Source organism: Equus asinus, chromosome 16 (genome assembly GCF_041296235.1).
Source record: "Equus asinus isolate D_3611 breed Donkey chromosome 16, EquAss-T2T_v2, whole genome shotgun sequence".
Taxonomy (NCBI): domain Eukaryota; kingdom Metazoa; phylum Chordata; class Mammalia; order Perissodactyla; family Equidae; genus Equus; species Equus asinus.
The window spans coordinates 44,761,562-44,773,601 of NC_091805.1; the positions used below are offsets into that span (position 1 = coordinate 44,761,562).

Genomic DNA, 12,040 nt, shown 5'->3' on the forward strand with positions numbered 1-12,040 from the left:
CCAGCTCTCAGATAAATGGCATAAACAAAGGCAAAGATTGAAGAAAAAAATATAACATCCTGGCTATTTTTATTATTCAGTGTTTCTGGGACAATTTACTTACCACTTTGCCGTGTCACCCAGCTCCCTAAGCCCAGCTCTTCAAAGCACGCACCAGGGTGTGGCTGCAAGTGGGCCACAGAGCCAGGACCCAGACACCCCCTGGCTCCAGCACGAGATGGTCAGCAGGGACGTCATCAGCTCCCTTGGGCTCCAGAACAGCCCCCGACCATACCCAAATCCTAAGGCTCTCCTCTCCCTGAAACTCTCACCTCCTATTCCTGGCATCGTCACACCTCCTCCATCCTCAGACTGCCCCAGAACCTCTACTTGTCCCTGAGGCAGCAGAGAGGAAGAGGGAGAAGGAGGCAGGGTGGGAAGAAGCAGACTTGTGAGATGCTCTGCTCAGAACTGAGACTCTCTGCTCTGGCTGGCCCTGCCGGGGGGGGGGGGGGCATAAGGCCTCAGCTGGAACTGGGGATTGGGCATCCTCAAGACGGGCCCCCTTATCCCCGGCCACACGCAGTGGCTCAGGGCCCAGAAACGGGCTTCTTCCCATTGCCTCTCTCCTCCCCATTACTCCAACTACAAAGCCCTCTTAAACCATACGGAATGTCCCTCACTTTGAGACAAATTCACAGACCACCTCCTTCTCCCATTTGTCTAATACTGTCACATCTAAAATCTTACCCTGTAAAATAATTATAAAATTGCAATTATGTGGCATTTTTTTTGATTAAAAAGTGGGTCTCAGAGTTTGGTTCCTAAGCTGGGGGTCACACCCACCATTCATAGGGACCACTCACAAGCCTATGGTAGCCCTCCTGCCTGCCCGCCTCTACCCTCATACCTCCCCTGGGCCTTCCTGTCCCTGAGGACGCCACTCCTGGGGTAGAGATACTTGCTATTCCCGCCTCGATTTTAACAGCGGAGGGTCAACATATCAATCTAGACGAGCGTTGTAGACTAGAATTTTGTGCAAATAATTGGAATATTCTATATCTTTTCTGCCCAATACAGTAGTCCCTAGCTCCATGTGGCTATTGAGCACTTGAAATGTGATGAGTGCGAATGAGACATTTAATTTTTTAACTTTATTTAATTTACATTTTAATTTAACCACATACGGTTAGTGGCTACAGTATTGGACAGTGCAGTCTAGAATCTTCAAGGCTCAAAACCCATGAGGGTCTGAGCAATCACTCCTCGCACTCAGCGCACCGCCCCCCCCCCCCGTCCCCTCGTCCCCTAGTCCCCAGAATCCCCAAGACCTCGAGAGTTTTGAGGGCCCTCACGGAGTTACCCGAGCCTGCACCGCGAAGAAGTCCAACCGGGCGGGACCGCGGGGGCCGCGGGTCTCTCTGCCTTCGTCTCGCCTCGGCCGCCAGGGGCCGCTGCGTCGTCCCCCGTCCCCCCCCCCCCCCCCCCCCCCCCCCCCCCCCCCCGGCCGGCCAAGCGCTCCGCGGGTGGCGGCGGCGGGGCCCGCGCGGGGCTGGTGAAGCGAGGGCGGCCCCGGCGAGAAGGAGGCGGCGGCAGATGAGCGCTCCCCACCTGCCGGCCCGAGCCTCGGAGGGACCCCGGCTGAGCTCTGCAGCGCCGACGGGCCCGGAGCGGGATCAGGCATGACCATGATCCCGGTTTGGCCAGAGCCCCGCTGCCTCGGGGACACAGCAACTTGGTAAGGGGGACACGGCTCCGGATTAGACAGCACCCGAGCTGGCCGCTCCAGCGCGAAGTCTGCCTTTCCGAGTCTTGGTCCCGGGCTTCGAGGCCGGGGGAACCTCAGGCTGGCGGTGGAACCGGTGGCACCGCCGTGGGCCGGGTAGGTCTCAGGCGTGGGGGCTCAGAACGTGGAGGGAGTGGGCCTTGGGGGAGGGGAAGGTAGGGAAAGGTTAAGAGGGCTTGTGGATTCCATTCGCAACCCCAGGCTGCTAGCAGACTGCTAAGTCAGCCTCAACATAGCCTGGATTGGGGTTTGGGAAAAACAGCCTGGGAAACTGAGGCAGGAGTGTGGAAGCCCCAGAACAAATTCCAGAAGCTTCCTTCTCCAGCTGTCTCTGAGGGAGGGAATAGAATGCCAGAGAACCCAGCTCAAATGGCCACCCCCAGTCTTTTGGGTCTTGGGGTTCACAGGAGAGATGAGAGAGCTGGATTGGAGGGTGTGGCAGCTCAGAGAGAAATGGGATGGGGACCACCAGAGAGAAAACAAAGCTGCGTTTGTAAGGATCAAAATGAAGGTTGTGATATGGACAGGGAGAGGAGACACCTACTCAGGAAAGAGGTACATCTAGAAGGGCCCATAGAGTACACCCTTTCCTGGGGTGCTGGCACCATTTCCTCCATCTGCCCCCATGGTCCTCTCTGGGCTCTTACTTGGGGGAGCTGGGACACAGGGCTCCCCGTCCTTCCTGGGCCCCACCATCCTACCTGCCTCAGTTCCACCTCCCTTTGCAGGCTGAGGGAGGGAGGAGAGGTCGTAGGGAGAAATGGAGAAGCCCTTGGGGCTGTGGCCTCTGAGGCTCAGAGACCTGGAGGACCCCCCTTCTAGCCCTCAGGAGTGGGAATGGGGCGAAGGCGGCGGAGTTGAGCCAGCTCCGTATGAGTCCAGGAAGCAGGTGCGATGGGGAGAGGAGGAGGAGGCAGAGAGGATTCAGGACCTCAGGGGTCTCTTCCAGCAGCGTTCTGTCAGATTCTGCTCAGGAACCCTTCCCTGGTCTTCAGCTCCCTCCCAAGGCCAGGGAGGCGAGAATGTTGATTCTTAGACACCTCCTACCGTCAGCCCCGCTTCACTCTGGGGACAGAGAGACTCCCTCAGGCCACTCTTCTCATGTTCCCTACCCTACATGTTGCCAGAATCTGCAAGGACCCCTGTGAATTCCCAGGGCAGAGGAAGGCTCTGCCCCCTGCCCTGGCATCTTGGGGAACAGCTTCACAACTGGGTTCTACTTCAGTGCCCAGCACACCCACTTGACTTCACCCAGACCCCGTTCACCCCCTGCAGGACCATGGGCTCCCTCCGTCCTTTATACAACCTCTTAAGAATCTTTCCTACTTGTCTAGGTAGAGCGAGTCTGAGGCCAGTGGATGAACAGACAGAAGCTGAAAGATCCCAAAAAAGGTGAGTGAGGAGGCAGTTGAAGAGGGGGAGTTGAAGGAGGGAGAGTGATCCGGCATCCTATCCAGGGGAGCATCAGGGTCCTGGCATTTGGTTTGGCTTCTGGTGTTCCCAGCACTGTGCTGGCACCTGAAGGAGCCCAGCGATGCCCCAAGGGGCCAGCAGTGCAGCAGACGGGATGGTCCAGGCACCTTCTATGCCTGGACAGCTCCCTGCCGCTCTGTGGCTCTGCTTTCCTGGGATTCCCTCCATTTCTAGCCCACCCTCTGCAACAGATCTGGAAAGCCTAAACTATCAACGATGGAGGAGTAGAAGGAATGAGGAAGAGAGCAGAAGCAAGGTGATGCAGTGGGACTAGGGCAGGCTTCTGGGCTCTGCCACCCACGTGCTGCCTGGCCTTGGGCAAGTCATTTGACTTCCATTAGCCTTGTTTCATTTCTTCCTTTTCAAATTTAAATTTGTTTAAATTGAATTGCTATTACATGCCCACGGTTCAAAACCCAAAAAGTGAAAGAACAATAAGGAGAAAAATAAATCTCCCTTCTACCTCTGTCTCCCAGCCAACCATTCCCCTTCTTGGTGGCAATCAATTGTATTAGTTCTTTTTTTAAATATTTTCCAGAGCTAGCTTATGCATATTTGAGCAACATATAATCCCTTCCTTTTACACATTTTTTTTTAAAGATTTTATTTTTCCTTTTTCTCCCCAAAGCCCTCTGGTACATAGTTGTAGGTCCTTCTAGTTGTGGCATGTGGGATGCTGCCTCAGCATGGCCTGATGAACAGTGCCATGTCCGTGCCCAGGATTCGAACTGGCGAAACCCCGGGTTGCTGAAGCAGAGCACACGAACTTAACTACTCGGCCACGGGGCTGGCTCCCCTTTTACACATTTTATGCACAGCACCCTGCACTTTGCTTTTTTCCCCTTAATAGTGGGTTATTGTTGGAGATCGTTGCATGCCTCAGTACATGAAGCCTTTCCTCCTTTTTACAGCTGCCTAGTTGGGGCTGCATTTGTACAGATGCTCCACAGTGTGTTTAGCCAGTCCTTTATGATGGTTGTTTAGGTCGTGTCCAGGCTCTTTGAGTATCAGTCTGCTCATCTGTAAAGTGGGTACACATAATCCTCCTTTGTAGTTCAGTTGGGAAGGCTTCAAGAGCATATTTGTGAAGTGCTCAAAAACTAGGTGTCAGCCTTATTGTTCACCTCGTGTCACAGCCCTTCATGGGACCGTATCTGGTTCGTTGTTTAAGACCCTTCTTCAATGTCACTTCCTCCATAAAGCTTTCCATGCTTCTCCCAGCAGGACAGTCTCCCTTCCTGCTCCCTTTCTACTGTGGCCCTCACCACTTTCCATAGAGAGTGTGCCGGGCTGAGACTGCCTGGGGACAAGGTGTGCATCCCAGCCACCTCTGTGCCTCCCAGCATGCCTGGCACAGAGGTGCTAGAGCTGGGCACTGGGGGGAACTCCTGCCTGGAGTCTAGCAGGTGTCACTCTCTCTGCAGGATGCATGACAGGGCCGCGCAGAACTGGAGCACTGGCGGCTGGCTGCTGGCACTTTGCTTGGCTTGGCTGTGGACCCTCCTGGCCTCTGCTTCCTTGCAGCCTCCAGCTCCCACAGGTTTGAAGGAGGTGGTGGGGCCTGGGGAGGGGGTTTCCCAGGATGCCTGGAGAGCTGGACACCACCCAGCCCCGTTCCACAGCAGGCAGATCTCCAAGATGGATTGAAATCCACAGATTCTAAAGGTTCTGCCTCCTCTTTTGTTCTTCACCCAGAAAACTCTGCCCACTCTGCTCTCCCAGCCTGGAGAAGGCATGGGCAGACCCATTGCTTACCTTCCCTTCCAGGCTGGAAGGTGTTCTGCAGGGAGAGAGGCCTGAGGGTGGGGGCTTAAGTCTAGCATCCTGGCCTAATTCTGTGGTTTTCCTTCTGGGATGGCTAAAGCCTGTGTAAGCGGATGATCCTCCCCACGCATTGTAAGCCCCCGGGGGCCCTGGCCCTCACCCAGAGGAAGCAGGGGAGGTGGGGGTTGGTGTGGGACTCCATCTTTCTTCTGCCCAAGGGCCAGGCTCTGCCAATAGGTGATGAGTGTGGCCTCCCTGGGGAGGAAGGAAGGACAGGAACATTGTGAAGCGGCAGAGAGATTTCATCTGTCTCCTCCTCCCCTGCAATTGAAAATCTCTTAAACACCCCTCCCCTAAGCTGGGAGGAGGGGTTTGAGAAAATCCAGGGAGGGCGGGAGGCAGGCAGGGTTGCAGGCCTGGGCTGGGAACCTGATCCTGCGCTGGCGCCTTCAGTCCTCGTGAAGCAGGGCACCTGTGAGGTGATTGCTGCTCATCGCTGCTGCAACCGGAACCACATCGAAGAGCGCTCCCAGACTGTCAAATGCTCTTGCTTTTCTGGCCAGGTGGCTGGCACCACGCGGGCAAAGCCCTCCTGTGTGGATGGTGAGTGAGAGGCCAGGACCCGGGAGGAGGGCCTGATCAGAGAGATAAGAAGGTGCATCTAGGCCTCACCATCTGCTGGGGATACAATTTCATACCCATCCCAGGGCTTCTGTGCTCAGAGTCTCAAATGATGGGGTAACTTCTGCAGGGGAGAGGGCAGCTGTGACCATCCCCGTTTCACAGATAAGGAAGGGCCCTGGTATGCACTCGCCTTCCCTCATCCACGCCCACTGCCTGGCACATGCACAGACGCATTCCCTCACATACATCCTGTCACACCTCCCGTCAGACTCATTGCCGTACACTCACTTCTCCAGACATGGACTTCCTCACCTACTGCTCCTTCCCAGGCCTCTTACACGTGCCCTCCTCTCATTCTCCAGCAGCCTTTACCCTCCTCTCTCATGGACACACGTGTATTGCTCACACGTGCATGCCTTCATACCCACCCCCTTTCCCACGGCGCCACCCATGCTCATTTGCTCATGCTCATGGTGGCACTATGAGCATGCCCACTTGTGCTCACATGCACGCCTGCTTGGCACTCTTGGTCTGTAGACCCCTCCAAACAGCTCGCAAACTTGTTCACGTACACCTAGGGAGCATGTTGAAGACTGTGCCTCTCTGCTAATGATGTGGTGGCTCAATTCACGGGTTGCCTTAGAGACGACTTCCCCTGCCTTCCCCCTGTGCTGTCTTTGATGAGGTGTCGCTGTCTCTGGGATTGAAGTTGATGCGGTTGTGTGTTCAGGCCTTAGCCTGAGTCCTGCCTCTCTGGGCAGCCCAAGTAGGGGAAAGACAAGGGGAAAATGCAGGGCTCAAAGCCCGGGGTGTGTGCAAAGGTGCACTTCATTCTACATAGACCCCCTGGACTGCATGCTGCACTTGCAGGGGGCTTAGAGCTGCCTCACTGCCTCCTGCTCCCACAGCCTCCATTGTCCTGCAGAAGTGGTGGTGTCAGATGGAGCCCTGCCTGCCAGGGGAAGAATGTAAAGTGCTTCCAGACCTTTCTGGATGGAGCTGCAGCAGCGGACACAAAGTCAAAACCACCAAGGTATCCAAGGATGGACACTGCATCCCCCCACTGTTCCCCCTTCACCTAAGCTGCTAAAGGTGGGAAAGGGGGCACAAGAGCCTTGAGGGTCTAGGATGTCAGTGTCCAATGAGATCTGCAAACCGTGTGAGCACATCCCCGGACAGTCCCGCCGAGTTTGTCCTAACTCTGGGGACCCAAGTTAGGGCCTCTGGATTTGAAATTCTCTGTGTCCTTATGGGCAAATTCCTGATGCTCCATGTGCTTTGGTTTCTTCCTCTGCCTAGAGCAAGTTTGCCTCCCAGAAAATGTCAGGTCTATAAGAACAAAGTAGAGAGTTGAGGAAATTATCTAGATAATTCAGGGGCCAATCTCTACAGTAGCCACTCTGCCCTCCTCCCCTACACAGGCCCCACTCCCACACTCCCATGATTATTAACTTCCTACAGCTCACACCTGCCTTCCTCTAGTCCAACTGCCGTGACAGCACCCGAGAGGATTATTATTTTCATGGTTTGCTGCCTGCCCTGCAGAACAAGGGTAATTAAAATTTTATCAAACTCGTTAGCAATTCCACGTGTATCACGGTTAATCAGTTGCATCGCTGTGTCATCGCCATTTGTACATATGAGTGACACTGTGGGGCAAGCCAAAACTCTACCTCTGCCTTCCCTTCCCACCACCGCACACAGCAAAGGAGCAAACAGAAAAATAGAGAAGGGAAGGTGGCCCTCGGGGTTCTGAAGAGAGCGGAATTCTCCTAGAGCACGGAACAGAGGGAACTACAGCAAGAAAAAGTATGGCTGCATATAAAGTAGAGCTTCCTGTCTGCAGGCAGGTGAGGGAGACAGCCATTCTGAGGATATGGGAGACTAGAAGAGAGTGAGACCCACCACAGAGCTTGTGACATTTGCCACCATGTGATAGGTTTGGGTTTGTAGCACTGTGCTGGCCCTTTGGATGGCTCTTCTGCAGCAAACAGTGTGAGGCGCACCTGGTTTACGTCTGCAAGGGACCCCCCACCCCCACCCCGGCCACGTTTTCCCAGTCTGGACTGCTGCACGGGGAGGGGATGGGCAGCAGCGCCCTCTCCGTGGCCTGCATATCCTGGGGAGTCTTGGGCATGCTGGGATGGGATAGGCCTTCCCTTCTCTAACCTTCCTCCATTACTTGCTTGCTAGGTCACACGATAGCTCTTGGGGTCATGGCCTGGACAGGACAGCCTGACTGAGCCACAGACTGAAGAATGGTATCCGGTTATCAGCCAGCAAATATGGAGATTCTCTTACGTGGACACGCGGCCCTGCCAAATGCAGCATCCCTCTTCCAGGGGCGTTTCAGTTAAGCTGCTCAGCAGAGGTGGACAGATCTCCAGCCACATACCTAGTATTGTGCTGGGCTCTGCCGGGGCACACAGAAGAAGGTCGAGATACAATTCCTGCCCTCGAGGCATGTCCAGTCAAGTTGGAGAGTTGACAAAAGACAATTTAGATAAGTTAGATTAAAGCGTGTGGTATCAGACTGTGGCTTCTGGGCCATATGCTGTGGGCGTGTTGGGGGCATGGGGCTGAGACTCCCACAGCTCTTCAGCCACCCCCTGGCCACAGGGCACAGAGACAAAGGTCACATTCTCTCCCTACCACTTCCCTTCCTCACATCAGTCCAAAGACCCCAAAAGCTGCTGACATACTGAAGGAAAACCTGCTCCCTTATGCCAGACCAGCTGGATCTCGTTCGGATGGGACTGGCTTGATCTGGGGAAGGAAAGCAGAGATGAAGCCACACAACTTCCCAGCAAAGCTTCTGCAGAGGCATGGCCTGGTTTGGGCTACTCGTTGGGTAGGGGATGGACAGGGCCTTAAAATCACCCCCATACAACCTCCTCAGGTTTTTGTTTATTTGCTTCTTTTCAAAGATGAGGAAACTGAGTCCTGGAGAGGTGAGGTGACTTGCTCAAGGTCTTACAGCATGGGCTCCCAAGTCTCTAGGACTGCTGCCCTTTCCGTTAGCCTGGGTGCTGGGACTCCAGCCTGGACGTTCCATGTGTTGTTTTCATCTCAAGAACAGGAACCTGCAAAGAACTGGCTGGACAGCAGAAACATTTTTCTTGAGAGAGGCTAGGGCAGGCATTTTACGAAGCTCACTGTTCTCCTATCTGAAATAATCCAGAATACACACCAGGATGCGGGGCCATTGGATCGCCACTCTGCCCTCAGCCCCTAAAATTCCAAACATACCCATGACAGCCCAGAGGTCACTCAGCCTAGTTATGTCTGGGGCACTCTGAGCTGGCAGCCCCATTGCCCACCTCTGCCCGTCTCTTCTGGAGTCCTTAGGCTGTAACTCTTAGAGGCTCTGGCTCCAAGAGGGGGTCTGAGTGGGGTCCAGGGCTGATCAGAGTCCTCTCCCTTCAAAGGCCATGCTGGGTGGGAGGGGATCCCCTGCTGGGCTGGATGGAACCTCTGTCTCAGACTGAGGGCTGGGACAGTCAGGCTGACACACGGGCTTCAGGGACTCAGAGACGCGGGCTACTTGGATATCTCATCAGGAAGAGAATGACAGCCTCAGTGACTGCTGGGATCAGCTGGGATCACTGGGATTTCAGGGTGTGGTGGGGGCCTTGAGGGGAGGGCTCTCAGTAGAGATCGACCTGGACAGGGCTGAAGTCTGACCCTCAGAGAAGGTGAATGAGACAAGGGATTGAGTCTGAGTCTCGGCCTCTCCCTTCTCTCCCTCCCTCACCATGTGGTAGAATCAAGACTGTTCACCCCACTCCAGGGTTTATCTTCTTGTTTTTGTTTTGTTTTGTTTTTGGTAATGGGGTGAACAATGATGCCACCTTCTCACTAGACTGTAAATATCAGAACTCTGAAACTTTAAATCTCTGCAGGTAGTGGGGTCGTCGGAGATTAGGTCAAAGATTTTCATCACCTCCTTCAAGGCTGGGGAATTGATTAAGGGGTTGGTAAACTTTTTCTGCAAAGGGCCAGATAGTAAATATTTTAGGTTTTGCAGGCCACATATGGTCTCTTTGGCATCTTTTGTTGTTGTTGTTTGTTTTGTTTTAAAAAAAAAACTTTTTAAGAATGTAAAAATTATTCTTAGCTCGAGGGCTGTACAAAAGCAGGCCCCAGGCCATTCTTGGAAGGTTGTCAGCCCCAATGACTCTTTGCAGACTGGCAGTGTCTGCAGCTGGGGACTGCCTCCCAGCCTCCTAGCCTGCCTTCAGTGCAGTGGCAACCTGAGCGTGAGGGCTGGGTCGGGTTCTGTTTTTCTTCTAATGCTCCTTGAGAGATTGGTGAGTGAATTATTTAGGCTACGAATGAGACAGCTTTAGCAGTCAGACAATAAGAGCCTGCTCTCCTGGAGGCCAGGTTGTGGGCTTTTCCACTCCCTCCCCACCCGCCTTGTGACTGTCCCGGAGGAGGGGAGAGGGCTCCAGCCCTCTGCCTGTCTGTCTGCTGCATCCACAAGCCTCAGGGCTTTGAGCTGGGGGATGAGCCTGACAGAATGGGGATGATGCTGTACGAATTCCCCCAGGCTGCCAACCAACGCCAGCCCCGCCCAGCTGACATCCTGCTTCCCTGACCTCCCTCGTCTCTGCTTCCAGAGAAGACCTCCTTCCTTTGGCACATGCTGGGATTTGCTAATGCATTTTTTTAATCCCTCAAAGCCTCTGTTTCCTCCTGACCTATTCGTATATGTATTTGGTGGGCTCTGAGAGGTGTCCCTTATATGGCCAGAAGAGTCCCACAGGGCGAGGGGTGGCGGAGAAGGGAAAGTATCCCACCTCCCAACACCAGCTACCTAGGGTCCTCTTTCCAACCAAGTCAACCTCTGTGCACATTTATAGCTGCTTCAGTGCAGTTTAGGAATGCAAATTAATCTCCCTGGAGCATAGGGGTCCTGGAGACATTTGTCTTCCTTTCCCCCCTTAGTAGGATGTCATCTCAGATTCCTGAAGTTAGCTGCTATCCCCACCTCCTCAGCTGTGGAGGCCTCAGGAAGGTTGCCAACTACAGGAGATTGTGTGGCTAATTTCTGTGACCTCCTGGCATTTCATTAAGGTCTGTGAGTGACATCCTAATTAATGGCCCCAGACAGTTCCTAGAGTTGAGGCTGCAGCTTCTTAAAATTACAAGCTTAGAGCTAGAAGGGATTTTAGAGATCAGTTCGCCAACTCTCTCATTTGATAGATGAGGAAAGGGAGGCTCAGAGAGATTAGGTAATTTGCTCAGAGTCGCACAGTAAACTGGTAGCGTGTCCTGCCCAGTGATCCAGACAAGTGCTCTTTACATCACTGCACACTGCCTCTTTACTCCAGTAAAGACGGGGAGCCTGAAAAGAAGCCAGGATTTTAGCACGGATGAATGTGAAAGATTCTCATTCCAAAATCACCCACCCTGTCAGTGCAAGGGGACAGAACGAAGAAGAATGGGAAGCATTTAGAAATATATACACAGAAAGAGGGAAGTAGAGACAAAAAGCAGGAATTGAGATCACTCATTAAGAAGAACATCAAAACACCACAGCACAGCACGAAATAATTAAAACTGGTGCCGCATCCAACACAGTTGATTTTTGTCCTTCCTGCAGGAGACAGAATGGAGCGCCTATCAACCTTTGGAAGACCTGTGAAGCCAGTCTTGATGGCTTCTGGGCTCTTTAGACCCTACGGTGGGGGTCTGGAAACTACAGCCCATGGGCCAAATCTGGCCCATTGACTGTTTTTGTAAATAAAGTTTTATTGGAACATAACTATGCTCATTTGTTTATTATTGTCTATGACTACTTTTCTGCTATGACAGCAGAACTGAGTTTGCAAAGAGACCATATGGTCCACAAGGCCTAAAACATTTACTATCAGACCCTTGATAGAAAACTTTTACCAACCCCTGCCCTAGTGTGTTTATTGAACCTTTCTCAGTACACCCTTACAATCTAGAAAATGATGACTCTATGTTGTATTTCTGGGTTTGGGAGTTTTTTTTGGAGGATATGCTTGTGTCCTCTTTAATCCTTTCCAGTGCTGCTTGTGAGATCTAACAACCAAAGAAATGAAGACCTAAAGACTAAGACAGAGGCCAAGAGAAAGACTTGAAACACATACATCAGTGTTTCCCTAACATGTTGTCACACCCCAGATCAGCTCAGTTCATATTTTCCAAGTTCACGTAACTTCTTCTTTTAAACTTAAGGAAAGTGACTGCATGTGCACCCCTGTATGAAGATGTAATGGTGTATGCACGTATGCTGCTGGTGTTTCTGTGCATCCGTGGATTTGAGTATCTCTATGCCCACAGCAAGGCTGATATTCAAACTATATAAAAACTAGTTCAGCGCAGAGACTGACTAATCAAGACAGACGTCAGTACGTCAGTCCAGGGCACGCTGGCTGCACG

The 12,040-nt window shown here is 52.9% G+C and overlaps 1 protein-coding gene across 6 annotated transcripts; it reads left to right on the top strand.

Annotated features, from left to right (window-relative positions):
- The first annotated feature begins 1,487 nt into the window (after positions 1 to 1,487).
- Positions 1,488 to 11,394, top strand: TAFA3 (TAFA chemokine like family member 3). Of its 6 annotated transcripts, none has more exons than XM_070487050.1 (7): positions 1,489 to 1,861; positions 3,100 to 3,157; positions 4,663 to 4,778; positions 5,456 to 5,605; positions 6,535 to 6,659; positions 7,088 to 7,178; positions 7,820 to 9,704. In XM_070487050.1, the coding sequence occupies exons 3-6, from the start codon at positions 4,664 to 4,666 to the stop codon at positions 7,106 to 7,108; spliced, it is 411 nt and encodes a 136-aa protein (XP_070343151.1). In that variant the 5' UTR covers positions 1,489 to 1,861; positions 3,100 to 3,157; position 4,663; the 3' UTR covers positions 7,109 to 7,178; positions 7,820 to 9,704. The 6 variants fall into 6 exon arrangements, with proteins under 6 accessions (XP_070343155.1, XP_070343151.1, XP_070343152.1 ...); XM_070487051.1 differs by having other exon boundaries at positions 1,502 to 1,717; XM_070487053.1 differs by having other exon boundaries at positions 1,580 to 1,717; positions 4,645 to 4,778.
- Positions 11,395 to 12,040: the final 646 nt, after the last annotated feature.

What these genes read in the sequence shown, in the direction of transcription:
- TAFA3 (XM_070487050.1), top strand. Translation starts at nt 4,664, where the DNA reads ATGCATGACAGGGCCGCGCAGAACTGGAGCACTGGCGGCTGGCTGCTG. An exon ending in AAAGCCCTCCTGTGTGGATG is followed by an intron (nt 5,606 to 6,534) that starts GTGAGTGAGAGG and finishes CTGCTCCCACAG; the next exon opens with CCTCCATTGTCCTGCAGAAG. An exon ending in ACAAAGTCAAAACCACCAAG is followed by an intron (nt 6,660 to 7,087) that starts GTATCCAAGGAT and finishes AACTTCCTACAG; the next exon opens with CTCACACCTGCCTTCCTCTA.